The sequence below is a fragment of the Amblyomma maculatum genome, chromosome 11 (assembly GCF_055883805.1).
Source record: "Amblyomma maculatum isolate TAMU_Amacu chromosome 11, ASM5588380v1, whole genome shotgun sequence".
In the NCBI taxonomy this organism is placed as follows: domain Eukaryota; kingdom Metazoa; phylum Arthropoda; class Arachnida; order Ixodida; family Ixodidae; genus Amblyomma; species Amblyomma maculatum.
In genome coordinates, this window is record NC_139354.1 from 132289642 (window position 1) to 132317595 (window position 27954).

The 27954-nt window shown below is 46.5% G+C and overlaps 1 protein-coding gene across 1 annotated transcript in view; it reads right to left on the reverse strand.

Annotated features, from left to right (window-relative positions):
* Positions 1 to 6549: 6549 nt before the first annotated feature.
* LOC146174986 (uncharacterized) overlaps positions 6550 to 27954 on the reverse strand; it is a 44972-nt gene continuing 23567 nt past the window's right edge. The window contains exons 2-3 of the mRNA XM_084585495.1: positions 9220 to 10409; positions 6550 to 7058 (exon numbers count right to left, since the gene is read on the reverse strand). Of these exons, the coding sequence (XP_084441621.1) occupies positions 6550 to 7058; positions 9220 to 10409 (1699 nt within the window). The remainder of the gene's footprint in view (positions 7059 to 9219; positions 10410 to 27954) is intronic.

Consider the following 27954-nt stretch of genomic DNA (forward strand, 5'->3'; position numbering starts at 1 on the left):
AGCGTACATGAAAAAACTAGCAATTAGTACATGAGTCAAAATTCTCACTATCAAGCTACATGCAAATTGAACACAGATGTTTAAAACAAGATAAGAGGAGTGTAGAAAAAGTTCAGAAGAAACTAGGAAACGGGCATATTGTCCGAAGAGCGCGACGGCACTCCACTCACAAAGACGACGCAGATGGGGAGCTCTCGAAGGCGATGGTCCTTCCGGAGCCCTGGGGCGAAGTATTCGTGGTGCGATGCGGCGGCGGTTCGGGGAGCCCGGAGTGCTTGGAGGCGAGAGGTGCACTGCCATTGGGTACGAGTCGGCTTCTTTTCTAGCCATCGGTTGACAATGCGTAAGACACGCCCACACAACAGTTCCCTCCCCAGTCAGGGTTCGTAAAAACAAACACGCACAAGTGCACACACAGGAAGGGGCACGTAGGCCCCGCAACTTCCACACTGCATGGCCGCCATGTTGCGGGTGGAAAAAAGTAAGTCACAAACAAAACAACCAAAAGAGGATGCACGTACGCCAACAACTTCGGTCCTGCTAGGGGTCACTTTGCAAAACAAGCTGGGAGGACGCGCCCGCTCGCGCACTGCGAGGGGGTTTCTCAAACTGCGAGGAAACTACCCCGCGAGGAGAGCGCGCACGTACGCGTGCTCTTGACATTACCGACAAGGCAGAGGCACACAGAATACACTGAAATATCTCAATAAACTCTTCTATAATACTGCATATGATTAATTGCAATATTATCAAATATAAATGCTGCCACTGTTGTGGCACGGCCCCCCACTTTCAGAATATTATATAATAATATTGTCGCGTAAACAGCGACCTTTACAGTTGCGTCCGAGGTCCAAGGCGTGGCAAAGGTACTACGAACAGCGTCAGCGTTCAGGCTCGAGGTTAGCACACTTCTTCCTCTCACACTTCTGCGCTTCTTTGTCGTCAACGCATGCTACATTAGCCCCCCGTGCGAAAAGCATCGTCCCGATGCTATATTGAAAGAGGGACAGAGTAAAAGGGGCCGCTATCTGGCATGAAAAGGCTTCAAGCGGACCACGTGGACCACTTCAGAACGCTTGGGACGCCGGGGCTCTGGTTCCTCGTGCGGAACGACTTCATAGTCCAGTTCACTGACGCGTCGAAGAACGCGGTAGGGGCCGAAATAACGGCGCAAGAGTTTTTCGCTAAGTCCGCGTCGTCGAATGGGGTACCAAACCCAGACAAGGTCACCTGGCAGATAGTCTGCAGTCCGCCGCCGCAGGTTGTAGCGTTGTGCATCTCGGCCTTGCTGCTGCTGTATTCGCACCCGTGCAAGTTGACGGGCCTCTTCGGCACGCTGTAGAAAAGAGGCGACATCATCATTTGGACCTTCGTCTATGTGGGGCAGCATGGCGTCGAGCGTGGTCGTCACTTGTCGGCCGTAAACTAGGCTGAATGGAGTCATGTTGGTAGTTTCCTGAACGGCGGTATTGTATGCAAATGTTACATACGGCAATACTTCGTCCCATGTCTTGTGATGGACGTCCACATACATTGACAACATATCGGCAATGGTCTTGTTCAAACGTTCTGTCAGGCCGTTTGTTTGCGGGTGGTATGCAGTCGTGCGACGATGATTGGTGCGACTAAGAACAAGGATATGCTGGATGAGCTCTGCAGAAAATGCAGCTCCTCTGTCAGTAATGAGTACTTCTGGTGCGCCATGTCTCAGGACAATTTGAAGAACGAAAAATTTCGCAACTTCAAAAGCGGTAGCACAAGGAAGAGCAGCGGTTTCTGCGTAGCGAGTCAGGTAGTCAGTAGCTACTATAATACACCTGTTCCCACAGGTGGAAGTAGGGAACGGTCCGAGCAAGTCCATCCCATTAGCTGGAATGGTCTGGACGGTGGCGTAATGGGCTTTAAAAGACCGGCTGGCCTCAGAGGCGGAACCTTTCGACGTTGGCAGTCACGGCAAGTTCGAACATAATGCGTTACATCGCTTGGCAAACGAGGCCAGTAATACCGTTCTTTAATTCTGGATATCGTCCGAGTGACTCCCAGGTGGCCGGATGTGGGTTCGTCGTGGCAGGCTTGAAAAATCTCATCCCTTAAGCTTGCTGGTACAACGAGGAGGTATTGGCGACTGTTGGCTGTAAAATTCTTCTTGACGAGAACGCCATCACGGAGACACAGAGAAGACAAAGTACGACGGAAAGGGCTAGGGACCATGCTGCCGGCACCTTGAAGAAAGTCGATTACCTGGCGAAGTTCGGGATCATTCCGTTGGGCATCGGCAAAATTGTCTGAACTAATTGCACTCAGAAATGCGTCGTCGTCACCTGAGGCGTCCGAAGCTGGTTGTACAGGAGCACGAGACAGGCAGTCAGCGTCTAAATGCTTACGACCTGACTTGTAGGTTACAGTGATGTCGTATTCTTGAAGTTGTAGGCTCCACCTGGCGAGACGTGCAGAAGGATCTTTAAGGCTTGTCAGCCAACAAAGCGCGTGATGGTCGGTCACCACTTTGAAGGGTCTGCCGTACAGGTATGGTCGAAACTTCGAAATAGACCACACGATGGCCAGGCATTCCTTTTCAGTGGCAGAGTAGTTTGTCTCAGCCCTAGACAAAGCCCGACTAGCGTAGGCGATCACACGTTGTTCACTGTTCCGTATCTGTACTAGGACAGCGCCCAAACCGACATTGCTTGCATCCGTGTGGAGTTCGGTGTCTGCGGTTTCATCGAAATGTGCTAGAACTGGAGGTGACTGCAGGCGACGTTGAAGCTCCTGAAATGCGTCCATTTGCTGGTCGCCCCATGTGAACGGCATATCAGCCTTAGTAAGAAGTGTAAGGGGGGCGGCTATTTTAGAAAAGTTTTTCACGAAACGTCGATAATATGCACATAGTCCAAGAAAGCGTCGCACCTCTTTCTGGTCCCGCGGCGTCGGAAAATTGGCGATGGCAACTGTTTTTTCAGGATCCGGCAGAACTCCCGCTTGGTTCACGACATGGCCCAAAAACTTCAGCTCTTCATAAGCAAAATGGCATTTTTCGGCTTTCAGAGTGAGGCCCGACGTTTGGATGGCGTCTAGTACTGCGTCTAGGCGACGGAGGTGCTCCTCGAAATTCGGGGCAAACACAATTACGTCGTCCAAGTATACAAGACATGTCGTCCACTTCAGATCTCCAAGAACGCTGTCCATGAGTCTCTGAAAGGTTGCGGGCGCGGAGCAAAGGCCGAAGGGCATGACTTGGAATTCGTATAGCCCGTCAGGTGTAATGAAAGCAGTCTTTTCGCGGTCCCTTTCATCGACCTCTATCTGCCAGTATCCAGACTTGAGATCCATGGAGGAGAAGTATCTTGTGTTGCACAGACGATCTAAGGCGTCATCTATTCTGGGCAAAGGGTAAACATCTTTTTTCGTAACGTTGTTCAGTCGGCGATAGTCTACGCAGAAACGAAGTGTGCCATCTTTTTTCTTCACAAGTACCACAGGTGCAGCCCAGGGGCTGCGGGAAGGGCGAATGACATTGTTATCGAGCATTTCCTTCACTTGGTCTCGGATGGCAGTACGTTCTTTAGGGGAAACTCGATAAGGCGACTGGCGGAGTGGTCGAACAGTTTCGTCTGTAATGACGCGGTGCTTTGCAAGGTGGGTTCGACCGACGCGTGATGATTTGGCAAATGCATTAGAGTAGCGACGGAGGAGGGGCCGTAGTTTCTCTCGATACTTTCGAGGTAAGGCCGGGTTTATATCGTACAGAGGTTCAGTGTTGTCGGAGGGTTCTGTTGCTGAAGCGCTGGTGAAATTGCATTCATAACTAGTGTCAGTTATGGCGTCGAGATATGCGACAGTTGTCCCTCTGTTCAGATGTTGATGTTCATTGCTGAAGTTCGTGAGAAGAACATCAACTTTGCCATTTTCCACAAAAACAACTGCCCTGGCAACGGCGATGCCTCTTTCAATAAGCAGTTTCTGTTTTGTCTCGACGACGCCTTCTGTATCTTGGATTGGGAGGGAACCCACGGAGACCATAATGCTTGAACGTGGGGGCACACTAACATGGTCATCAATAATGTGGAGTGCAGCGGGGAGCAGGCTGTTGGATTCGATAGCATTCTCAACTGAAAATCTCACGGACTTATTCTGCAGATCGATAATGGCGCCATTTTCGGTTAAAAAGTCCATACCGAGGATGACGTCACGGGAACACTGAGCCAATACGATGAACGTCGCCAGAAAAGTTTGCCCTTGTACAGTGATCCTCGACGTGCACACTCCCGTGGGCATAATTAAGTGTCCGCCAGCTGTGCGTATTTGCGGGACACCCCATGATGTTGTGACCTTTCTGAGAGCTTTGGCGAAGTGTGCACTTAGAATTGAATAATCAGCGCCAGTGTCGACTAGAGCAGTGACGTCTACGCCATCAACGGAGATCTGCAGGTCGGCAGTTTGTTGTGTCGGGCGGCGACAGCTTCGTGGGGTTCGGTCTCGACTTCGATGCTCTGAAGGAGTGGTGGGGCGACTGTCGGCGTCGTGGTTACGTTGAGGATCAGCGGAATTTCGTAGCGGCGTCGATTCTGCTGGTGGCCGTATGTAACGAACTGTAGTTTGCAGTGAAGAACTGTCGTGGGTCTGTGGAGGATCTTGAAATTTTCGCACTGTAGCAGCCGCACCTCCAGAGGCTGCTGCATCTAGTTTCCCCTATGGGGACTTTGGAGTTGCTCCTGGCGTCCAGGAGAGCTGTAACGGCGAGGCGACGGCGATCGGAGGCGGCTTGGGCCTGTGTTGGAACGCGAAATGTATTCTGCGATTTCGCGTGGCTGCTGACCAGGCAACGGACGACGGGCATCAAAAGAAAACCCACGGAGGCCGAGTTCCCTGTAGGGGCAGCGGCGACACAGGTGTCCAGCTTCGCCGCAATGGTAGCACAACGGTTGGTGATCGGGCGTTCGCCAGATATCGGTCCTTCGGCGGCGTACGCTCGGCCGTGAAGACACATGGGCGACCGGTGCGCGAGGCTCGTAGGATGCTGTCGAAGGCGGCAGGTAGCGGCTGGTGACCGCGGCGTAGCTCAGGGTCTGGGGCAGCGGTGTAGCTACGACGGGTTCAGGCGCGGCGACGGGTGCGGGCCCGGTGACGGGTGCGTGCACGGTGACGGGTGCGGGAACACCCAGCGCCTGTTGTACTTCCTCACGGATGATATCGGAAACTGTGGCAACCTGTGGCTGTGGAGGAATCCGCAGGTATTTGGCCACCTCTTCCCGGACTATCGCCCGGATCGTATCACGCAGCGATTCTGACGAAAACTGTACGGCTTCACCTGCACTCGCGGCGTTCATAGACACTGTAGTGCGCTGGTATTGCCGGGCGCGCATGTCAAGTGCCTTCTCAATGGTAGACGCCTCACTTATGAATTCGGCGACAGTTGTTGGTGGACTTCGCACCAGGCCTGCAAATAACTGCTCTTTAACACCTTGCATCAAAAAGCGCACTTTTTTCTCTTCCGACATGGTTGGGTCCGCGCGTCGAAAGAGTCGCTTCATCTCTTCGGCGTAGGCCGTAACAGTTTCATTCGGATGTTGTATACGGCTATTTAAAAGCAGTTGCGCTTTTTCCTTGCGAAGCGTGTTGGTAAACATACGCAAGAATTCTGCCTTGAATGTGTTCCACGTTCGGAGTCCGGCTTCTTGATTTTCGAACCATGTCCTCGCAGAATCCTCCAGTGCGAAGTAGACATGGCGAAGCTTGGAGTCAGCGTTCCAGGCGTTGAAGGCAGCCACCCGGTCGAACTGCTCCAGCCAGTCTTCAGCATCCTCATGTGGCAGGCCGTGGAAATGTGGTGGATCCCGCTGGTGGTTGAGCAGGACAGGAGTTGTCAATACCGGGGGATTCATCGCGCTGAGAGAAACGCTCCTTGTTGGTCTGTGGTCAGGGAGAGGACCACACTCGGGAGGCAGACCTTGCAGTCGGCGGCTGCTCTGGTGTACTGGGGTCTCCACCTTAGGGGTGCGTCCTGGGCTTGTAGGGGGCGTCCGGCTCATGAAAATCGTACCCGGCAGCTCCACCAGATGTCGCGTAAACAGCGACCTTTACAGTTGCGTCCGAGGTCCAAGGCGTGGCAAAGGTTCTACGAACAGCGTCAGCGTTCAGGCTCGAGGTTAGCACACTTCTTCCTCTCACACTTCTGCGCTTCTTTGTCGTCAACGCATGCTACAATATTCTAAACAAACAAAACATGGCACGCAGGCCGATACAAATCATGGACATGCACTATACAATAAGTAACACATAACAAAAATGAAGTCCAGGTAACATAGAAGAACATAACCATTAATCCATAATGCATGCAAAATCATATGAACCCTACAGTCGGCTGAGGTAGTCCGCCCCAACTTTCTGACTACCCGTAATGTGTTGCACGCGGAAACTACACTCCTGGAGGAGCAAGCTCCAGTGCAGAACTCGGCTGTTCAGTTGCCTACTCTTCTGTATATATGCTAGCGGCTGATGATCGGTCTGAACAAGAAATTCGACACCGTATAGATAAGTGGAGAACTTTTAGACGCCCCAGACCAAAGCGAGGCACTTTCGTTCAATAGTGCTGCAGGCGACCTCCCTAGCGAGCAACTTTCGGCTCGCATACGCGATAGGGTGCAGCGTTCCCTTGTATGGCTGCAGGAGCACAGCGCCTAAGCTAGTGTCGGAAGCGTCGGTGCGCAGAACGAAGGACTCGTTGAAGTTCGGCAGCCGCAAAGTAGGGGGATTGGATACACAATGCTTGAGCTTGCGGAAGGCTTCCTCATGTATGGGTTCCCACTTTACTGCATTACTTCCGCCCTTCCGGGTCAGCTGGGTGAGGGGTGCGCTCATCTCCGCATAGTTGGGTATCAACTCTCTGTGATTGCCGGTCAATCCCAAGAAAGCTCGCACCTGGCGCTTGGTTCTTGGTGGCTCGGCCGCTTGTAATTTATCCAGAGTTTTTCCCAAGGGTGCCAGCTTGCCTGCTCCGATTCGGTGACCGAGGAAATCAATTTCCGTCATCCCGAGTTCACACTTGCTGGGTCGCACTGTAAGCCCGGCCGCTTCAATTCTTGCAAATAGCTGTTGCAGCGTAGCAACGTGTTCCTCCCAGGTTGCGCTGGCGACGAGTATGTCGTCTTAGATAGTGCTCTACTCCGTCAATGCCGCCTACCACCTTGCGCATCAGTTTGGCGAAAACTGCGGGCGCTGTCTTGATGCCGAACGGCATGAAGCGGAACTGGTAGAGTCCGGACTTAGTGGAAAAAGCCGTTTTAGCCTTGTCGTCGTGACACAGCGGGATCTGCCCTTTACGAAGTCCACCTTTGAAAAATATCTCTTGTCTCCCGCTGTGGCAAAAACAGCACCGGCTATGGGCATGGGCTCCGAGTCTCCGATCAGAACATCATTCAGCCTCCGAAAGTCGATACAAATGCGGTTACTTCCATCCGGCTTTTTCACCAGGAGTACGGGAGAGTTATATGGGGAGAATGACTTTTCAACAATTCCCAGCCTTTCCATTTCTTGCACTTCGCTCTCGATACCTTGCCGTGTTGTGAACGGTAGAGGATACTGTTTAACGTGAACGGGTGCGGTTGTCGTGAGCGGTAGACTGCATTCCATCCATTCTGTTTGGCCAGGGACATCGGAAAAAATAGCTGCGTGCCTCTCCATCGTGAATAAAAGGAGCTGTTTCTTCGCGGCATCGAGGTGCGGCGATAGCTTCACATCTGCTACTCCCTCCGTTTTTTCAAACTCTGGAACAGGCAGGTTACTGTCCTCCTCAGTTTCAGTCATGCTGCTGATCACCAGGTACTGTCTGTTGGCGGGTGCGTCTCCCCTCTCTCCGTATCTTTTCAGCATGTTTGCGTGAAAAATCTTTGACCCGCTTGCCGTGTCGATGACGTAATCGGCGTCCCCTTTCCTGGCGGTGACCTCGAATGGGCCCTTCATTGCAGCAACAGTTTGTTGCTATCAGTTGGCAGCAGAACTAACACCTTGTGACCAGGTTCGAAGTTTCGGTCCTTCGCCTTGCGGTCATAGAACTTCCTGTAACGGGTTCCCGCCTTTTCAAGTTCTTCATGCGCCAAACGACACGTTTCTTCCAATCTGTTTCTGAGATCGAGTAGATGCTTGTAAGTGGTCTTTGCCTCTTCATCTAAGCTCTTGTTCGTCCACACCTCCTTTAGGATGGCCAGTGGCCCACGCACGTGTCGACCGTACAGGAGCTCACACGGCGAAAAACCGAGGCTGGATTGGGGAACCTCCCGGTAGGCAAAAAGAAGAGGGGCTAGGTACCGATCCCAGTCTTTCGGCTTCTCAGCGCACATTCGCTTCAGTATTAGCTTCAACGTGCCGTTGAATTTCTACACCAGCCCGTTAGCCATGGGATGGTATGGAGTGGTGTGCAGCTGACGAATGGAGAGCAATCGTGCCATTTCCTTCATCAATTCTGAGGTGAAGTTTGTGCCACGATCGCTGAGTACCTCGTGAGGGACACCGAATCGCGAAAACATCGCCACCAGAACTTCGACAACAAGCTCAGATTCTATGCTTGGCAAGGTTACTGCATCCGGGTAACGTGTGGCATAGTCAATCAGTGTCAAGATGTACCTGTTGCCCTGTTTAGACGGGGGGTAGATTGGCCCGACGATATCAATGGCCACCCGTTTGAACGGGGTGTCAATGAGTGGTGCCTTCCCAAGGGGCACGCGTGGCACTCTCCCCTTCGGCGTGGTACGCTGACAGATATCGCATGATGCCACAAATCTCTTAACATCCACCGTGACACCAGGCCAGAAAAACTCTTCTAAAATCCGCTCTTTTGTTTTCTGAGCACCCAGATGTCCCGCCATTACGCTGTCATGCGCCATCTTGAGTACCGTTTCTCGGTGCCGTTCCGAAACGACTAGCTGTCGCACCTGTCGTCCGTCCCTCTCTGTGTAGCATCGGTACAAAAGACAGCCTTCCTTCTTGAACAAGATGCCGCTCTCCCCATCTCGACACTTTAAATTCTTGCCAATTTATGTGAAGCATGAGCGCAATGATTGATCCTTTTCTTGATCGGCCTATAGCTTTCTCCGTTCTCTAATTGTCTGTCAGCGTCCGGAGTGCAAAGTTTCTGGAACTTCTGAGGCCTCTTTGCGGCCTGAGCACGAGTCACTACGGCAGCGGTGGTTTCAACTACCAGATCCGTTTCAATAGTAGTACTTTCGACTATTTCAACGGGATAATCAGGAGCCCTGGCACCCTCTATATTACCCAGGATCAGGTCATATATTGGATCCTGCATGCACAGTGCTACGAGATTTCCGCTGTAATAAGGGGTCTGGACCTGCACCTGCGCTTCTGGGAGCATCTTCACGGTTCCGTCGACGAGGTATACGGGATTACTCGTCCCCGTTAGCTGGTCCTCCGCTACCAAATCTCTCCGGATAATCATGGTGTTGCAACCGGTGTCACGCAACACAGTGATTGTTTTCCCGTCCAAACTTCCCGCAACCACGGGCAACCCTCCTACTAAAAACTTCTGTCGTGCCCTTCGCACCGCGCTGACAACGGGAATTTGGCTACCATTCTTCAGTTGAACGTATCCGTCGCAAATGTTTTCTTCTACTTCCCTCGGAGGGGAATACACACAGGCTGCCTGGGTTTTGTCAGGCGCTCCTTGCCGACACACATTCGCTTTGTGCCCTCTTCGGCCACATTTGCAGCAGTGGCGGATATGGTTGGCAGAGTCGCTGCTCCGGCAGTGCGCGGCATTGTGTCCCGCCCGGCCGCAGAGATAACATCTCAACGCTCCCCTCTCGCTGACCTTCCTTTCGGCGCCTCTCGCTTTGTTCGCTTCCTTCTGGCTTTCTTTCCTTCCCCTCGCTAAGTTGACACCGCCTTGCGCGTCCAGGAATTGATCAGCGAGGTTGATCATGTCTTGTAATTTTTCTGCCTTCCGTTCTTTTAAGTACAACGACATGCTGGCGTGACAACTGCTCAGAAATTTCTCTTTAATGAACAGCTCACGCAGCGACTTGTACTCTAGGGGGTTTTTGGACAGCTCCACCCAGCGGTCTAAGTAATGGCTTAGACGCGCTGCGTATTGTGCGGCTGTCTCGCCGTGGGCTGGTTTGCCACCCCGGAATTTCTCACGGAAACCCTCGACTGTAAACCTGAAACGCTTCAAGAGCGCCGCCTTGACCTTCTTGTAATCCGAGGCGTCTTCCGGCGTGAGTCGCCTGAAAACGTTCAACGCCTCACCGCTCAGGCATGTGCTTAATGCCGTCGCCCATTGATCTTCCGGCCACTTCTGGCTACGGGCTATGCTCTCAAACCGCCTCATGTAGGCATCTAAGTCGTCCTTTCTCTCGTCAATGGAAACAAGCCACCTGCTGGGGTAAAGTCGGAAACTGGGTTCCGCTACTACGTCGCGACCATCAGCCCTTACTACGGACTCATCTCCCGCCTGTCGAAGCTCTAATCTTAGCTGAAGAAGCCTGGCTTCGAGTTCACAGCCTCTTTTGCTGCCGCGAGTTCTTGTTCCGCGGTTTGTCTAGTGAGAGACCTTTCCTCCCTCTGCCTAGCTTGCTCATCCTCTATCCATTTTCTCAGTTCCACTCCTGAGAGACCTAACTGTCCACCTATGGATACTAATTTCTCTAGATCCATGTCACAGGTGCATAAAAACTACCAGAAAACCGAAAACTATCTATCAGCAATGCACACTTCTCAAATGTCACCCTTCGAGATCACTTCATGATTCGAGGCTCGGTATCCTTCCACAACGCTTACTTGTTACGTCAAAGTACCTGTCGCGGACGCCATAATTTGTCACGGCTCCGGAAGGGGCGCGAGACACCTTCTCGAACCGAGGCAAAGGTAGTTGGAACTTTCACACCCAGCGTTAGCCGGTTATTTTCAGCGTTGCGAATGAGAACAGAGCCACGAAGTCAATGATGAAAAAACAGCTATATATTCTCAGTATTATACACAGGATTATACGGCGCAAGCATTTACAGGCATTTAAAACAACACAGTTAAGGTAGCATACATGAAAAAACTAGCAGTTACAAATACATCAGTCAAAATTCTCACTATTAAGCTACATGCAAATTGAACACAGACGTTTAAAACAAGATAAGACGAGTGTAGAAAAAGTTCAGAAGAAATTAGGAAACGGGCATATTGTCCGACGAGCGCGGCGGCACTCCACTCACAAAGACGACGCAGATGGGGAGCTCTCGAAGGCGATGGTCCTTCCGGAGCCCTGGGGCGAAGTCTTCGTGGTGCGATGCGGCGGCGGTTCGGGGAGCCCGGAGTGCTTGGAGGCGAGAGGCGCACTGCCGTTGGGTCCGAGTCGGCTTCTTTTCTAGCCTTCGGTTCACAATGCGTAAGACACGCCCACACAACAGTTCCCTCCCCAAGTCAGGGTTCGTAAAAACAAACACGCACAAGTGCACACACAGGAAGTGGCACGTAGGCCCCGCAACTTCCACACTGCATGGCCGCCATGTTGCGGGTTGAAAAACGCAAGTCACAAACAAAACAACCAAAAGAGGATGCACGAACGCCAACAACTTCGGTCCTGCTAGGGGTCACTTTGCAAAACAAGCTGGGAGGACGCGCCCGCTCGCGCACTGCGAGGGGGTTTCTCTAACTGCGCGGAAACTACCCCGCGAGGAGAGCGGGCACGTACGCGTGCTCTTGACATTACCGACAAGGCAGAGGCACACAGAATACACTGAAATATCTCATTCAACTCTTCTAGAATACTGCATATGATGAACTGCAATATTATGAAATATAAATGCTGCCACTTTTGTGAGAGTAACAGAACCTTTAGGACATTAAGAGCTCGGGTAGCATTCTTTTCCAGGTTGTTTACATGGGGTAGAAATGTAAGGTATTTGTTAAATCTAATGATTAAACATTTCTGTTGCGGTTTGTCTGGCGGTGCAGTATGATTCAGGTGTAGCGTGGGATCAGTCTGGAAGCCCCGTCTTAGTAAGAAAGCTACAGCTGCTGTCTTTTATGGCGAGAACTTAAAACCATTTTTGCCTGCCCACGCAGCCAGATTATTAAGTGTCATCTCTATTTGTCTCTCAGATGTAGCTATGTTGGAGATAGTGCCTGCTATCTGCAGGTCACCTACATAAAGGGAATACGATATGGACTTTGGGATTACTTCAGCTAAAGAATTCATTTTTACTAGGAAAAACGTTGTGCTCAGAATGCACGACTGGGGTACGCCGTTCTCTTGAATAAAAGTGTTTGAGAAAGTTGCACCTAGGCGAACTCTGAATGGGCGTCCGCCAGGAAGTCGTTTAAGCAGTTCAGCATCCTCCCGTAAATCCCTATGTCTGCAAGGTCACGGAGAATGCCGATATGAGCTGCTCATAGTCGCCTGCGCTAATCTGAAGTATTTTTTAGTTCTTAAAAGGTAATCAATTAGTAAAGACTAATTAGCTTTTTCATATGCTTGAGAGAAAAGTATGAATTAAAAAGTTTTAGATCTTCACAAGAAATGATAGCTACCTTGTTCCAATGAAGCTGGTGTTTACGCAAAGATACGTTTTTATTAGCCGAAAGCGGTGCGTGAAAACACAAAATATTTTCTTGTGACTGCGGCGACACCCTCACGCCCATTACGCTTCTGAGATGAAAACTTCTACTATTAGTGCCGTGCTCGCCTGATGAAGCGTGATGTACGCACTTGTGAGTGACTTAAAATAGCAGCTAATCACGTGACAACATTCCCGAAAAGCCTAGAAATGGGGCTGCGTAATCCGTATTGTGACGGAAACAACGTAGCTTTCAGTTCTTCTAGAAGGTCAGCTTTCGTACTTACACTTTTTCTCTCACGGCAATCGTTCAGAATTAGAAAATTAGTCATAATTAGTTATTTTTATCGCCGAAGAAGACTAGTTCACATTAGCAAAAGTGATTTCGAACAACTCTAAATTCGTGTCAGGGAGCTCGGGCTCACATTCTTTTTTTAAATTACGGTTGTATTAAGAGAGTTAACTGCCGAGCAAGTTCGTTGTCAGACGCACAAACAGGATATTCAGTGCAACCCAGGCATACAGAAGAATGAGGACCCCATGGGTGCTTACTTCAACTGTTTAATAAGTTTATATCAGCGGATTTATTTATTTATTTATATTAACTCTTACGGTACAAATGTATGTTACCGAATGGAGGGGGGATACGGGGTATATGTAAAGCCAGGAGGTCAATGCAATAAATGTACAAATTTCTGGAAAACCAAGTTTGTTATACAGCTTAGCACATCAAAAGGACAACGAAGTACATGTTTAATTTTTGTAAGACGGTGTATGTGTTAAAAATAAGAAAATATAAAATATAATAAGCAATACAGTATATAATGACGATAAACAATTTACCATACCAGAAGGTTTAACACTAGACAAAAAAGAAGGTTTGAAACCCGGATTTAAAGTTTTCTTCAGATATACCTGTTAGCAATGCAGACAGTTTATTCCATTCATTACAGGTCCGGGGAAGAAAATTTAGAATATCCAACTGCGTTTGAGTGCGAATGTTTATATTTCGACTGTGGATACGGCGAAATGAAATGTGGGATGGTGGTTTAACGCAAGAGGAGTGCAATGTTGAGTTATGGTAGTAAATTTCGTGAAACCTGACAGGCGGTATAGTTTTCTTCGGGTCGTGTTCATCAGGTTAGCTTTCTGTGTGGGGGCTGAGTAGCGGTTTCACTGCCTTCTGTAATTGTCTTCTGTATGCCTGAGTTGTGGGGATAGCAGGCTCAAAGGTGCCCGTGGTGCAGGGTATTGAGTCCGCTCGGTCGACGTCCCCTGGAGCTAACTCGTCTGGAGCCTGGGTGTCCCTCATTTCCTCATTTCCCGGAACCCATACTATACTCTATTTTGGTGTGTGATATTTCTTGTCGATTTTAGGATACGATTGGCGACTCAGTCAATTCTGCCTCTTGTGTAGTTTCGGCACACGCGCTTGAAGTCCTTCGCCATGGTGAGGTTCGGTCCAGTTGCATCGCCGTGCGCTATTGTCAGAGCAATCGCGACTTCTTCAGCTGCCGCTACTCAAATTGATCCTATATGATGCACATGATACCTGCATTTGTGTGAGAAATCAATCATAACGTATGGTCATACAGATCCCAACCTTATGATATCAACAAATGGAAATTACATTATTTCATACGATAAATCAAGTAGATATGTGACTTTGTCAGGCACACCTAACCCTAGCAACCCTTCTTCGGTTCAGTTCAGTTCAGTGCAGTCGTGTCCGACTCTTCGTGACCCTATGGAACATATCACGCCACGCTTTCCGGTCTCTCACTATCTTTGAAGACGTCTTCATAAACTAAACAAAGTCAAACCAATTATAGTCCGTTACTGACTCTGGTACAGTTTACGATTTTTTTGGACAGGTTAGAGTCGAACTATTATGTGCAATAATCCCGTCGTCTTATATTTGGCGGAAGGGATACACGTTGATTAGCCAACTTCAAAGAGCAGCTCTTTTTTTATCTCAACGAAAATATACTTCCAATTCGATATTATTTGCTGTTTCCTCAGACTTCGCTGCATTCAAGGAAGTGTTAAGTGCTCCTTGCAGTGCTACCTTTAATAGAAACCTGCTGGTATCGTGTATCCAGCAACCGCGATAGCAAGGTATTTTGCAAGTCGAACGAAGCGTAACATAGCACTTTCCCTATCTTCCCAAAGTAATACAGCGGGATAGAATTCACTTATCTGATTCCTATCTCCTAATGTTTACTAATGAATTATTCCTTGCCTAAATACTTTCATGTTCACTTTTGAGACAACGTTGAATAGCGGATCCCTTGCATGGTGTACACCCATCAGACGCAGAAATTAAAAGCTGCTATACATTCTATAACAAGAAAGAGAACTATTTTGGCATAGAGTATCTTCAGTAAGCATACACCTTCTTTCTTGCTGTTGATGCATCGCTTGGTGCGATGGGTCAGAGGTTCCGACAAGAAAAGAAGACGAGCCTCGTTATCCCTTTCAAACTGAGCAGAATTCATGTGGCCCATCACATGGCTTATTACTGTTAACCCCAGTGAGACAATAGTATGTGCTGTCAAACATGATTTATATAGCAAAACAAATGCAAATATATTGCAGATAGAGCAGGTCGCAGCAAAAGATGACCAATTTGATTTTGGTTGTGTTACCTCGCAGAAGCAAGCAGGTCAAGAAAACTGGGACGTATGCTACCCAAGATGCCATGCGCGAAATGTATATGTACGCGCGCATTTTCGAAACCATACAAAATTCCGCGCGTGTCCTAGGAAATCCATATTTAACACACGAAAGAACTTTCCTAGAAAGCTGAGATTACTATCACACTCTGCCAATGCAATTAAAAATTTCTGTATAGCAGCAAACTGGTCTTTATAGAAACGTTTAGGTCCGTTAGGAACCTTATAACGGCGAGCGCTCAGCATAGAAAGCATAAATATGTTTATATCGGTGCGGTGTTGCACTAAACCTAGGCCAACCAGATTCGTATGCAGCTCAATTTGGACAGACCTCACCTCTTTCAGATGTCAAATAGAATAGAGCCTTTTCCGCCCCAAGATTGAAATAATAGACCGGTTTCATATGGGGCTCACTGTATAGACTTTGTGCCACTCGTTGCTATGGAACTTTTCATCGTAAATATATATAGATTATACATTAATTCTTTTTCCGTAATTTAGGGCTAAGTGCTTTATTTGCTACAACTATCTCGAAGCCATGAGGCCATCAAAGCTAATCCTAGATACAACCGTGGCTCAACGCACAGCTTCTTGGTCGTTTTCCGGGCCAGTGTGTGCGTTATTTTATTTAAAGCCATCGCCACCAGCGGCCAGACCGATATTTTGGTCCAGCCACATGACTGAAGAACAGATTTCAATACAATGTGCTAAAACAAAAGCAGTACTTTACAAGTAGCACGAAACATAGGCTCGAGCAAAAATATTTTCTCTGGCGACCGTGATATATCGATTGCGATATATATACCGCGTGTAGCAGCCAAATGTAACCAAGTTTTAAATATTACGGTGAACCACAGCACAGCGAAGCCACATATGAGCTGCTCATACTTAGTTATATTGGGGTTTATGGCTCAAACGCGACCAAGGCTGTGCTGCGCCTAACACAAGGTTAAAACTGATGATAGATGTTAAAAGGGTATATCTTGATTGTTATAGTTTGTATAAGATGTTGGCATCTTTAAAAAACTTAAAAATCTGCGCAGAATCAAAAAGTGCTTGTTCACCTAAAAGGAGCATGGGGTGTAAGGGGATGTCTTCTTTATCAAATATTCTAAAATATTTTTCCTTGGATCCTCTAGTTCTGAACAGGCAATTAAGATGTGGTTAACTGTGAGTTCATCAGCGCCCCTTTCACAGAGCGGTTCGTCTTGTTTTGTTACTAAGAAATTGCAGGTGAGGTGGATGTGTTCGATGCGCAAGCGACATAAAATTACTTCGTTCCTTATGTCTACAAGATTTCCATTCAGATAAAAAGAGCTTTACGATATGTAATTTTTTGCTCACTTATTCATTCCATGTAGCTTGCCATTTACCTCTTAATGCACTGTATAAGAGCTTTAAACATTCCCTATGTGACGTGCTCACTTCTGTAATTTGGCCAAATCGGGCTTGTGCAGCACATACATCCGCTCTCTCAGTGCCCTCAATTCCAACATAGCTAGGGAGCCAGCAGAACTTTATGTTATGTTTTCGAGCTGTGATTTTACCAATGGTATGTATTAGGGTTCTTGATAACGTTTGTAGATCATTTTTGTGTTGTATGGCGGTAAGTAGGCTCAAGGAATCGGTTTAGATTACTCTGTTTTTTGTTTTCTTCTTGGCTATCTCCTCCACTGCGACACATGCGGCGTAGCATTCGGCAGTGAAAAGCGAAGCGCACTCCGGCAGGCGTACTGGTACCCTGAACTACTGCACTTCCTACGTGTACTTCTATTTTTGACCCGTCTGTATAATATTCTGTGTAGGCATCATATTTTTCTTGAAATGCAAGGGATTGTTGTAATATGTGCTCCTGTGGTGTTCTCTTTTTCTGTAAATGTGTAAGCCAAAAGTGACATAATGCAGGGATGTCGTACAATGGTGGTAGAGGGTCATTTCTTGGTGCAATGTCAGGGGAAACATCAAGCAAGTTTAGGTTTTTTATTTATCTTCAAACCGCAAAATCAACGGCCTAATTGAATTTTGTTTGTTGAGGAATAGTGTTTTAGACGGGCATTTCGTTACAATGGGGTAGCAGAGATCACTCAGGAAATGAATTTTTAGGATATATGTGTACGTTTGTGCAGTTCTGCGATCCTCTAATCCAGGCTCATTTGAGTCTGCATATAAACTGGCTACAGGAGATGTTCTATACGCTTTGGATGCTAGACACAGACCGAGATTATGAACGGCATCGAGGAGTTTCAAGTAGGACGGTCTTGTCGAGCCATATGCTACGCATTCATAATCTAAATTGCAACGAACCACAGAGCGATAGATTTGCAACAGGCATGCTCGATCAGACCCCCAACGTTTTCGTGACAGAACCTTAAGGACATTAAGGGCTCGGGTAGCATTCTTTTCAAGGTTGTTTACATGGGGTAGAAATGTAAGCTTTTTGTCAAATCTAATGACTAAAAATTTCTGCTGCTGTTGTTCTGGCAGTGCAGTATTATTCAGGTGTAACGTGGGATCAATCTGGAAAGAAAGAAAGCTACAGCTGCTGTCGTTTACGGCCAGAACTTAAAACCATTTTTGCCTGCCCACGCAGCCAGTTTATTAAGTGTCATCTCTATTTGTCTTTCAGATGTAGCTATGTTAGAGGTAGTGCATGCTATTTGCAGGTCCCCTACATAAAGGGAATACATTATGGATTTCGGGAATACTTCAGCTAAAGAATTCATTTTTTCTAGGAAAAGAGTTGTGCTCAGAATGCAGGCCTGGGGTACGCCGTTCTCTTGAATAAAAGTGTTTGAGAAGGTTGCACCTAGGCGATCTCTGAATGGGCAATCCGCCAGGAAGTCGTTTAGGCAGTTCAGCATCCTCCCGTAAATCCCTATGTCTGCAAGGTCACGGAGAATGCCGATATGAGCTGCTCATAGTCGCCTGTGCTAATCTGAAGTATTTTTTAGTTCTTAAAAGGTAATCAATTAGTAAAGACTAATTAGCTTTTTCATATGCTTGAGAGAAAAGTATGAATTAAAATGTTTTAGATTTTCGCAAGAAATGACAGCTACCTTGTTCCCATGAAGCTTGTATTTACGCAAAGATACTTTTTTTACTAGCCGAAAGCGGTGCCTGAAAAAATAAAATATTTTCTCGTGACTGCGGCGACACCCTCACGCCCCGGGACGCTTCCGAGATGAAAACTTCTACTTTCTGTGCAGTGCTCGCCTGATGAAGCGTGATGTACGCACTTGTGAGTGACTTAAAATAACAGCTAATCACGTGACAACATTCCCGAAAAGCCTAGAAATGGGGCTCCGTAATCCGTATTGTAACAACGCAGCTTTCAGTTCTTCTAGAAGGTCAGCTTTCGTACTTACCCTTTATCTCTCAAGGCAGTCGTTCAAAATTAGAAACTTAGTCATGAGTTATTTTTATCGCCGAAGAAGACTAGTTCACATCAGCAAAAGTGATTCCGAACGACTCTAAATTCGTTTCAGGGAGCTCGGGCTCACATTCTTTTTTAAATTACGGTTGTATTAAGAGAGTTAACTGCCGAGCAAGTTCGTTGTCAGACGCACAAACAGGATATTCACTGCAACTCAAGCATACAGAAGAATGAGGACCCCATGGGTGCTTACTTCAAATGTTTAATAAGTTTAAATCAGCGGATTTATTTATTTATTTATTTATATTAACTCTTACGGTACAAATGTATGTTACAGAATGGAGGGGGGATACAGGGTATATGTAAAGCCAAGAGGTCAATGCAATAAATGTACAAATCTCTGAAAAACCAAGTTTGTTATACAGTTTAGCATATCAAAAGGACAACGAAGTACATGTTTCTTTTTGTAAGACGGTGTATGTGTAAAGAATAACAAAATATAAAATATAATAAGCAAAATAGTATATAATGACGATAAACAATTAACCATACCAGAAGGTTTAACAATAGACAAAAAAGAAGGTTTGAAACCCGGATGCAACATGCAAAGAGCATGCAACAATATAAAATAACACTACCACATTTTAAATAAGAAGTAAAATAAAAAAATTGTCACTACCAAGTGAGGAATCGAACCTCGTTCCTCATGGTCTTCATACGGGCACCTTAACCAATACTCTACGGCGCTTTTTTTTCTTTATTGCATGAATTGGTACGAATACATCAGTAAAAGATCGTGGTTGTTATGCCCCTTGGCTGACAACCGTGTCTAATGGACTTTCATTACCACAAGTTCGCCCATCAAACTCAAGACCTCCTCCGCAGCGTCATGCCGCTTCAAAATTTCTTTTAGTTTATACACTTGTTCAACAAAATAATCACACACAGACCATGCATCGACATCACAGTGTCTATAAGCCATCCTACTCCTCCAAATACTGTGAAGGCCCAATAGCATGATGAGGTCATACTGAAAATCATCATTAACAGTTGTCAAGTACCGAATTCCACGTGGCGTCAATGGCAGGTCTTTTTTAAGTGTCCTTTGTAACACATCCCATTAAAACACCGCATCCCAACAATCCAGGAACACGTGCTCAACTGTTTCAGGCTTCCTGCTTACAAACAGTTTGAGCCCCAAGGTACAAAAAGGCCCTTTTCTTCCATCCATGTTTCGACTGGGAGGGTTCCTGTATGCAATTTAAAAAAGAATGTTTTTACGCCCGGTGCAACAGTGATGTCAACAGTCATGGTAACAGTCATCTTTCCCTGGGCCTTCACAGTATAAGGTTCTGTACAATGGAGCTGGGAACAATTGTGAAATAAGATCCTTGTACAGTCGCTTAGGTGGCACCGTCGCTAAATACTCTACAGAGTACCTCAAGCGCAAAAACTTGAACGACCACACCACTTCTCGAAGGAAGCGTGACACAGTGTATCCCCGAGCAGAGCATGAAGAGACTATAAACTCTGGAATTGCACTGGATAGCATGATTTGCATAAAGGTTCTCAGGAATGGATCTTTTTGGTCATGTAGGAAACAAAACCGTAAAACCATCTGCCGCACATATAGATGCACTAGAGATAACCCTCCGTCTTTACCTCGCCGAAAGAGATTATCTCTGCTAATTCGTTCCCAGTTGGACGACCAAATGAAGACCGCAAATACACGATGGAATCTTTGTATATTGCTTCGAGCACAATACAATACATGAAGTAAATACATTATTCTTGCCACCAAAAAGGTACTGCATACAGTCGCACGGGCGAAAATAGAGAGGTTACCTCCCATCCATCCTTTCGTCCTTTCCCGTATTTCTTCCGGTTTTTCATTCCAGTAATTCGTATTTTCCCCGTATTTGTCCATTGGGACTCCCAAATAAACTCCGGGCTTTATAGTCCATCTTACTCCACAGAAAATTTCCAGTTCCTCTTCCCATTCTCCGTGCCAGACTCCGAAACATTTCTTTAAATTAACAGCGCTACCAGTCTGCCTGAAATACCTTTGTGTTACTTTCAAAGCTTCCGAAACGCTTTCGCGATCTTCACAAAAGAGCGCCACATCATCAGATTTAAACAGGAGTTTAAATTAAAGCAATTGAGCGCTCTTCCATTATTCAGTATGAGGAAAAGAAAGAAGAAAAGCAACTGCAAGAGCTCTTAAAATATTTAGGCCGTGAAGAAGAACGAATGCCGGGTATGTTCATGCATGATATAAAAGGCATCAAAGTTAGGCCAGAAGCTTTGGATGCCCAGAAGTACAGAGGCGCTGCGATAAGAGCGCGCACGAAAAAATGACTCGGTGGCGAGATGCGAACAAAACGCGCCCTCGCTGATGAAAAGCGATATGCGCGCGCGAACGAGATAACGGTTATTGAATACAAGGGGCAGAGGCATGATGAGCAAGACGGAATTACGAGCGCCTTCGTGGAACATTACCGTCAGCTGTTTTCGATCAAAGCACCAAGTGAAGAAGGGTTTAGAGATAACCTTTTGCCTCTGATGCCAATATTAGGCAAATATGTTACTGAAGAGTTAGAGAACGAAATAAGTGTGGAGGAAATAGAAAAGGCCATTGATGAATTGAATGTCGGAAAGTCCCCGGGTCCAGATGGTTTGAGTGCGGCCTTTTGCAAGAGCCTTAAAAGTGAGTTATCTATCATGCTCTATAGGCTTTTCAAGGAGTGCTTTGATGTGGGTTACCTGCCACCGTCGTTTAGCAACGCGCATACGATCTTGGTTCCCAAGACTGATGACCCAGCCATGCATACAATCTATAGACCGATCACGTTAACAAATGTTGATCATAAACCATTATGTGGGATGGTAATTGCTAACGAATACATCCGTGGTTTTAGGCTGGGAGTATGTGAAGTGAAAATATTGGCAACACTCTACGGCGTGTTACGGTTACAGTGGTTATTATTCGGTATATGTAGCTACTTTTGCTCTTTCGTACTTTGTATATTTTCCTTGCCTGTAGAATATGTGGCCGTAATTCACCGATCGCCTTCAAAACACGCTGAATATTTTTCCAGGCTATCACGAGAGTTCACAAAAGTGCTGTATCTTTATAATGCGTCGCTTTATTGAAGGCATCATAATTTACTAGTGCTGATGTGTTTTTCATTGTCTACGAATGCTTGTAAGTTTTCCTACATACAGAAATATCCTGTGCACTAATACTAGTAACACTGGGCGTTTTAGCTTCACGTGCTACAAGCGTAGCAATGACGTCAATGAATACACTTCCGACTGAGCGGTTTCAATATGTAAACATTCGAGAACGCGTTGACCGGTGTGCGGCTATCTGCGCATCTTTCGATGGTCAGCGATATTTGTTCATTTTTCTCGAACAGTTTTTATCATCGCTAGCGAAACGATACGTTCGTGCTTCCACTTTCGCGTTGAAGGTCGCAGATCTTCAGTCGCAGATATGAAGACGCACCGCAAGATCGTACGAGCTGCAGCGACTGTTGCACGCGAAAAGCGACGCAACGCGCGTATAAGCTTGCTAGCGCACAGTTTGACGGCTTCGTATTTTGGAGGTATTTGGGAAACGAAGCGCGTTCTGTATGTACAGAACAGTTGTATAATATGTTTGGTATCATGCTTATTTATAGCGCTTGCGTGTCCGGCATGGTCATTCTGGTTGAGCTTCGTCGATCGGCCCGGCTTCTTTTCAGGAGCAGAAATACTCTGTCCGGCTTCAGTTCCAGAAATGACGCGTTCGTCCGGTTTCCGGTTAATTTATACAGGCTGAACCGAAATGAAATCGCGAGGAGCACTCATTTGGAGAAAGAAAAAAAAAACTGGGCGCCAGGCTGTAAAAATCATGCAGAGCTATAAAATAACACCACTACATTTGAAAAGGAAATAAAATTAAAAGAAAGGAAATAGAAAAGAAAAAAAAATTACATGTGATTCGAACCTCGGCCTTTTCAGCCAGCAAGCACGCAGTTTAACCACAACACCACTTTCTTTTTCTTTATCGCAATAATTGGTACAAATACATAAGTAAAACATCGTGGTTGCCATGCTAACCACTACACCACGGCAGAATGCAGTGGTAGTGGTTATATTTTTGCTCATGTGGTCGATATCGCTGTTTTGTATTTTGTGTATTTTTGTAGGGTGTAGAATTTGTGGTCTTAATTGAACGATAACCCTTTAAACACGCTGAATCTTTTTCCTGGCTATCACGAAGGGTTATTCGTGTCCCGTATCTTTACTGTGTATCGCTTTCTTGCAGACAAACCTCCGAATGTCACAATTTACTAGTGCTGATGTGTTTTGTCATCGTCTTCGAAGGCATGCAAGTTTTGCTACATATAGATATATGCGGTAAACCAACACTTGTAATACTCCTTGTTTTATCTTCACCTACTGCCAGCAAAGCCGCGACGTCAATGAATTTACTGCTGGCCAAGTGTTTTGCATACGTAAACACTCAAGGAAGCGACTCCCGATGTGCGGCTGACCTGTCCATATTTCGATTGTCAGCGATGTGTTTCATTTATTCTCGAGCGTATTTTATCCTCGCCAACGAAACGCGACGTTCTTGCATGCACTTTCGCGTTGAAGGTGGCAGATCTTCAGGTGGCATGATGCACCTCAAGATCGTACAAGCTGCAGCGACTGTGCAACAGGCAAAAGCAAAACGCGATGCGTGTATATACTTGCTAGCGCGCACATACACGGCTTCATATCTTCTAGGTATTTGCGAAACAACGCGTACTTCACATATACAGAAAAGTTGTAACGTGTAATATGTATGGCTTCATGCTTATTTAGCGCAAAGGCATGTTCCGACGTGGTCATCCTGGTTGAGGGTTTCTCTTAAACCTGACATGACCTGTGTTGTATATGAGATCAATACAGGACTGGTCCGCCCTGTTTCATATCCATACCCGACTGGGATGTCATGTTTAAGATGCATACTGGAAATGGTCTGCCCTATATTAACTCTATACCGGACTGGACCGTCCGGATTCAGATTCATACCGGTCATGACCTGTCAGATATAAACCCGTTTAAGCTTCATACAGGACTGGTCACACCGGTATGAAATTTATACGGGATAATACAGGACCGGTTCAAACCCGTTTGTCGCGATACGGGATTTTTCACTAGGGAAATCAGTCATAACGTACGCTCATACAGATCCCAAACTTATGATATCAAGAAATGAAAATTACATTATTCCATATGATAAATCAAGTAGATATGTGTCTTTGTCACGCACAGCTAACCCTAGCAACCCTTCTTCAGTTCAGTTCAGTTCAGCCGTTCAGTCATGTCCGACCCTTCGTGACCCTATGAACCATATCACACCCCGCTTTCCGGTCTCTCACTAACTTCCTAACATCACATAACCTCATCTGCAGCGCCTCGAGGATGACATCTAACCATCGTGCTCGCTGCCTACCCCTTCTCCGGTGACCCTCAACCTTTCCCAACATCAAATCTTTCTCCAGCGACTACTCTCTTCTCATCAGATTACCAAAGTAGCTGAGCATTAACTTTAGATTTTGCCCTCCAATCAGCAGTCAGGGTTTATGGTCGACAATATCGACTGATTTCATCTTCTCGCAGTCCAAGGAACTCTCAAGAGTCTCCGCTAGCACCACAATTTAAACGTGTCAATTCTTCGGCGGCCAGCCTTCTTCACAGTGCAACTCTCGCATCCATACATCAGAACTGGAAAGAACATAAAACGAGTTATACGGATGTTGGTTGACATACTAATGTCTCTGCTCTTTACTAGGCGGTCAAGGCTAGCCATGGCTCTTTTTCCCAGAAGGAGGCGTCTCATAATTTCATGGCTGCAGTCTCCTTCTGGGGTAATCTTGGAGCCCAAGAAAAGAACATCTGTCACAGCTTCCACTTCTTGTCTCTTGATGCTCCAGGTCTTGATGGGGCGAGACGCCATGATCTTTGTCTTTTTAATGTTCAGTTTAAGGCCAAACGTCTCACTCTCTACTTGTACGCGCATCAGATGTCTCGAGTTTCACTTCACTTTCTACCATTAATGTGGTATCATCCTCATATCTAAGGTTGTTGATACTTTTTCCAGCAATCTTCACTCCAGCTGAAGACTCGTCCAGACCGGCCTTCCTCATGATGCCCTCAGCATAAAGGGTAAATAAGCAGGGCGACAGTATGTAGCCTTGTCTAACTCCTTTCTCAATCGGAAACCAATCAGTAAGACCATGCCCAGTTCTGGCGGTGGCCTCTTGCCCTTCATACAGGTTCCTGAGTAGACAAATGAGGTGAATTGGAACTCCCATCTCTTGGAGAGCTTGCCACAATCTGCTGTAATCTACGCAATCAAACGCTTTCGCATAATCAATAAATCAGAAATAGATGGGTTTCTGGAACTCTTGCTTTTTCCATGATCCAGCGAAGGTTGACAATCTGGTATCTAGTTCATCTGCCTTTGCGAAACCCAGCTTGCACTTCCGGAAGCTCCCGATCCACATACTGCTGCAGGCAACCTTGGAGGATTTTCAACATCACCTTATTAGCTTACGAAGTGAGCGCGATCGTGCGGTAGTTGGAACCATCTTTGGCACTGCCTTTCTTTGGAATGGGGATGTAAACTGACCTCCTCCAATCCTGTGGCCAGTGCAGAGTTGTCGAAATCTACTGACATAATGTATGCAGAATGTTAACAGCGTCATGGTCGAGGTTTTGAAGCAACCCAGCTGGAATGCCATTAATTCCGCTAGCTTTGTTCTTAGCAAGGCTGGCTAAGGCCCAATCAACTTCACTCTTCAGGATGCCCGGCTCGAGATCAGTAATCACAACATCCGGCTCCTTGTACAGTTCTCCGTATTCCTGCCACCTCTTCTTTATCTCTGAGACTTCAGTGAGGTCCCTGCCTCGTTTGTCCTTTATCACGCCCAGCTTAGCACAGAAGCTTCCTTTGATATCTTTGATTGTTTTGTACAGAGCTCTTGTGTTCTTCGTTTGGCTGTTGTCCTCAACTGCTTGGCACTGTATGGTCAGGAAGCCATTCTTATCTCTCCGTGCTATTTTTTGAAAATCCGCATTGAGAACCTTGTATCTTTCTCTTTCCCCCATAACTTTTGCCATTCTCCTTTTCTCAGCTATTTGCAAAGCCTCTTCAGATAACCAGTTTGCTTTCTTGCATTTGTTTTGCTTTGGAACTACCTTAGTAGCAACTTCTTGTATTATATCACGAACATCAGTCCACATCTCTCCAGGCTCTCTGTCTTCTAGATATATTTCTTGAAATCGATTCCTCACTTCCAAAGCATATTCTGATGGAATTTGATCTAGATCATACCTGAAAGGCCGTCTAGATTTCTGCGTTTTCTTCAATCCAAGCTTAAATTTGGCAACAAGAAGCTGATTATCGGTGCCACAATCGGCCTCAGGCCTTGTTTTTACTGCTTGTATAGCGCTTCTTCTTCTCGGTCGGCAAAGAATATAATGTATCTGATTCCTGTACGCACAGTCCGGTGAAGTCCATGTGTACAGGCGCCCCTTGTGCTGTTCAAAATGAGTATTCGCTATGGTCAGGTAGTTTTCTTGACAAAACTCTACTAGCCTCTGCCCAGCTTCATTTGGCTCGCCAAGACCGAACTTGCCTAAAATTCCGGATATTTCTTCACTCCCGACCTTAGCATTCCTTTCTCCTATGAGAAAAACGACGTCTGATGATGTGGTGCGGTCTAAAAGGCATTGTAGGTCCGCATAAAATCTCTCAACGTCAGCTTCTTCAGCAGTAGTGGTTGGTGCGTAGACTTGGATAACTGTTATGTTGAAACAGTGACCTTGGATCCGAAGTGAAATCATTCGGTCTTTTTTGGGGTTGTACCCTAGCACTTCTTTGCCCATTATTCTGTTTACTATGAGAGCGACCCCATTCCTTCTCCTGGATTCGTGCCCACAATAAGACATAATGGTCGCCGGAATTAAATTCTGCCATCCGGTCCACTTGAGTTCGCTGATGCCCAAGATATCAATGTTCAATCTGTCCATTTTTCGCTTAACGACATCCAGTTTACTTTGCGTCATAGATCTTACATTCCATGTTGCTACGTGATATATCTCCTTGCAACATCGGATTTCCCGGTCGCTTCCCGATACATCCGCAACTGAGCGTCCTTTTGGCTTTTGCCCAGCCGCCTCATTCGTCCTGGAGCTACTATGAATCGCCCTTTGTTCATCCCCAGTAACATGTGGGAAATCTTCTAACCTGGGGGCTCATCTTCCGGTGCCATATTATTTTTGCTATTGTAACTGGCCATAGGGTTTTCTTGGCAGGAAATACTGGAGTGGCTTGCCATTACCTTCTCCAATGAATCCCATTTTGTCAGAACTCTCTGCCGTCACCTTTCTATCTTGGGTGGCCGTACACAGCAGAGCTCACGACGTCTTCGAGTTTCGCAAGCCCCTCCACCACGACAAGGCAGTGATCCATGAAGGGGAACCCTTTATAGATCAGGGCACATATTATCTATACCTATTGTATACTTCTCAAGGCACTGACGGTGGTATCGTGGAATCTTTTGCAGTTGTCTGAACCCTTCTTCAGACAATTGCAAAAGATACCACGATACCACCGTCACTGCCTTCAAAAGTATACAATTGGTATAGATATTATTTGCACTGATCTATGATTCTTGTTTCCAATAGAATTTGTCAAATTATTTATTACGACTCGACAGGTGGCGAAACATACGAGTAATTTGCTTGTTGCAGTATTTAGGGCAGTCAATGTCCGGCCATTCTGGGTCTTGTTCAGGCGTAATAGTGCTCCTAGAAAGTAGCAGCCAAATTGAACAATATAAGCCAGGTGACAAATATCAGCACAGTTCCACAACCTACGTATTTCCTCAGAACCGAGGAAAACTGGCTTTGGTGGTTCTTTCATCAACATTAGTAGCACGTGCATGACCTGATCTTGCCATATACTTGCTGAAAACGAGTTTAGAGCAGCAATTCTTTGCAACTGTTAGTTTCTATAAGAAATAAAAACAAAAGCAGCAAGCATCATTACACTAGAAGTAAATAGCTCTAGGATGTGCGTGCAGAAAGACGTCAATCCAGTTTGTCACGGCAGTAAAGAATTCTGACACAACACCCCATTGTATTGTAGCTATTCTACTGCATATATATGCATATTGTTCACTGAAGGACCGTACACACCTGACATTGAGTTGGGGTTTTCTACACAAAAAGGATGTTTTGATATTCACCTAGGACGCTACATGGTTTATAACAGAATATGATTTCTAGGTAGACTCCGCTTCGG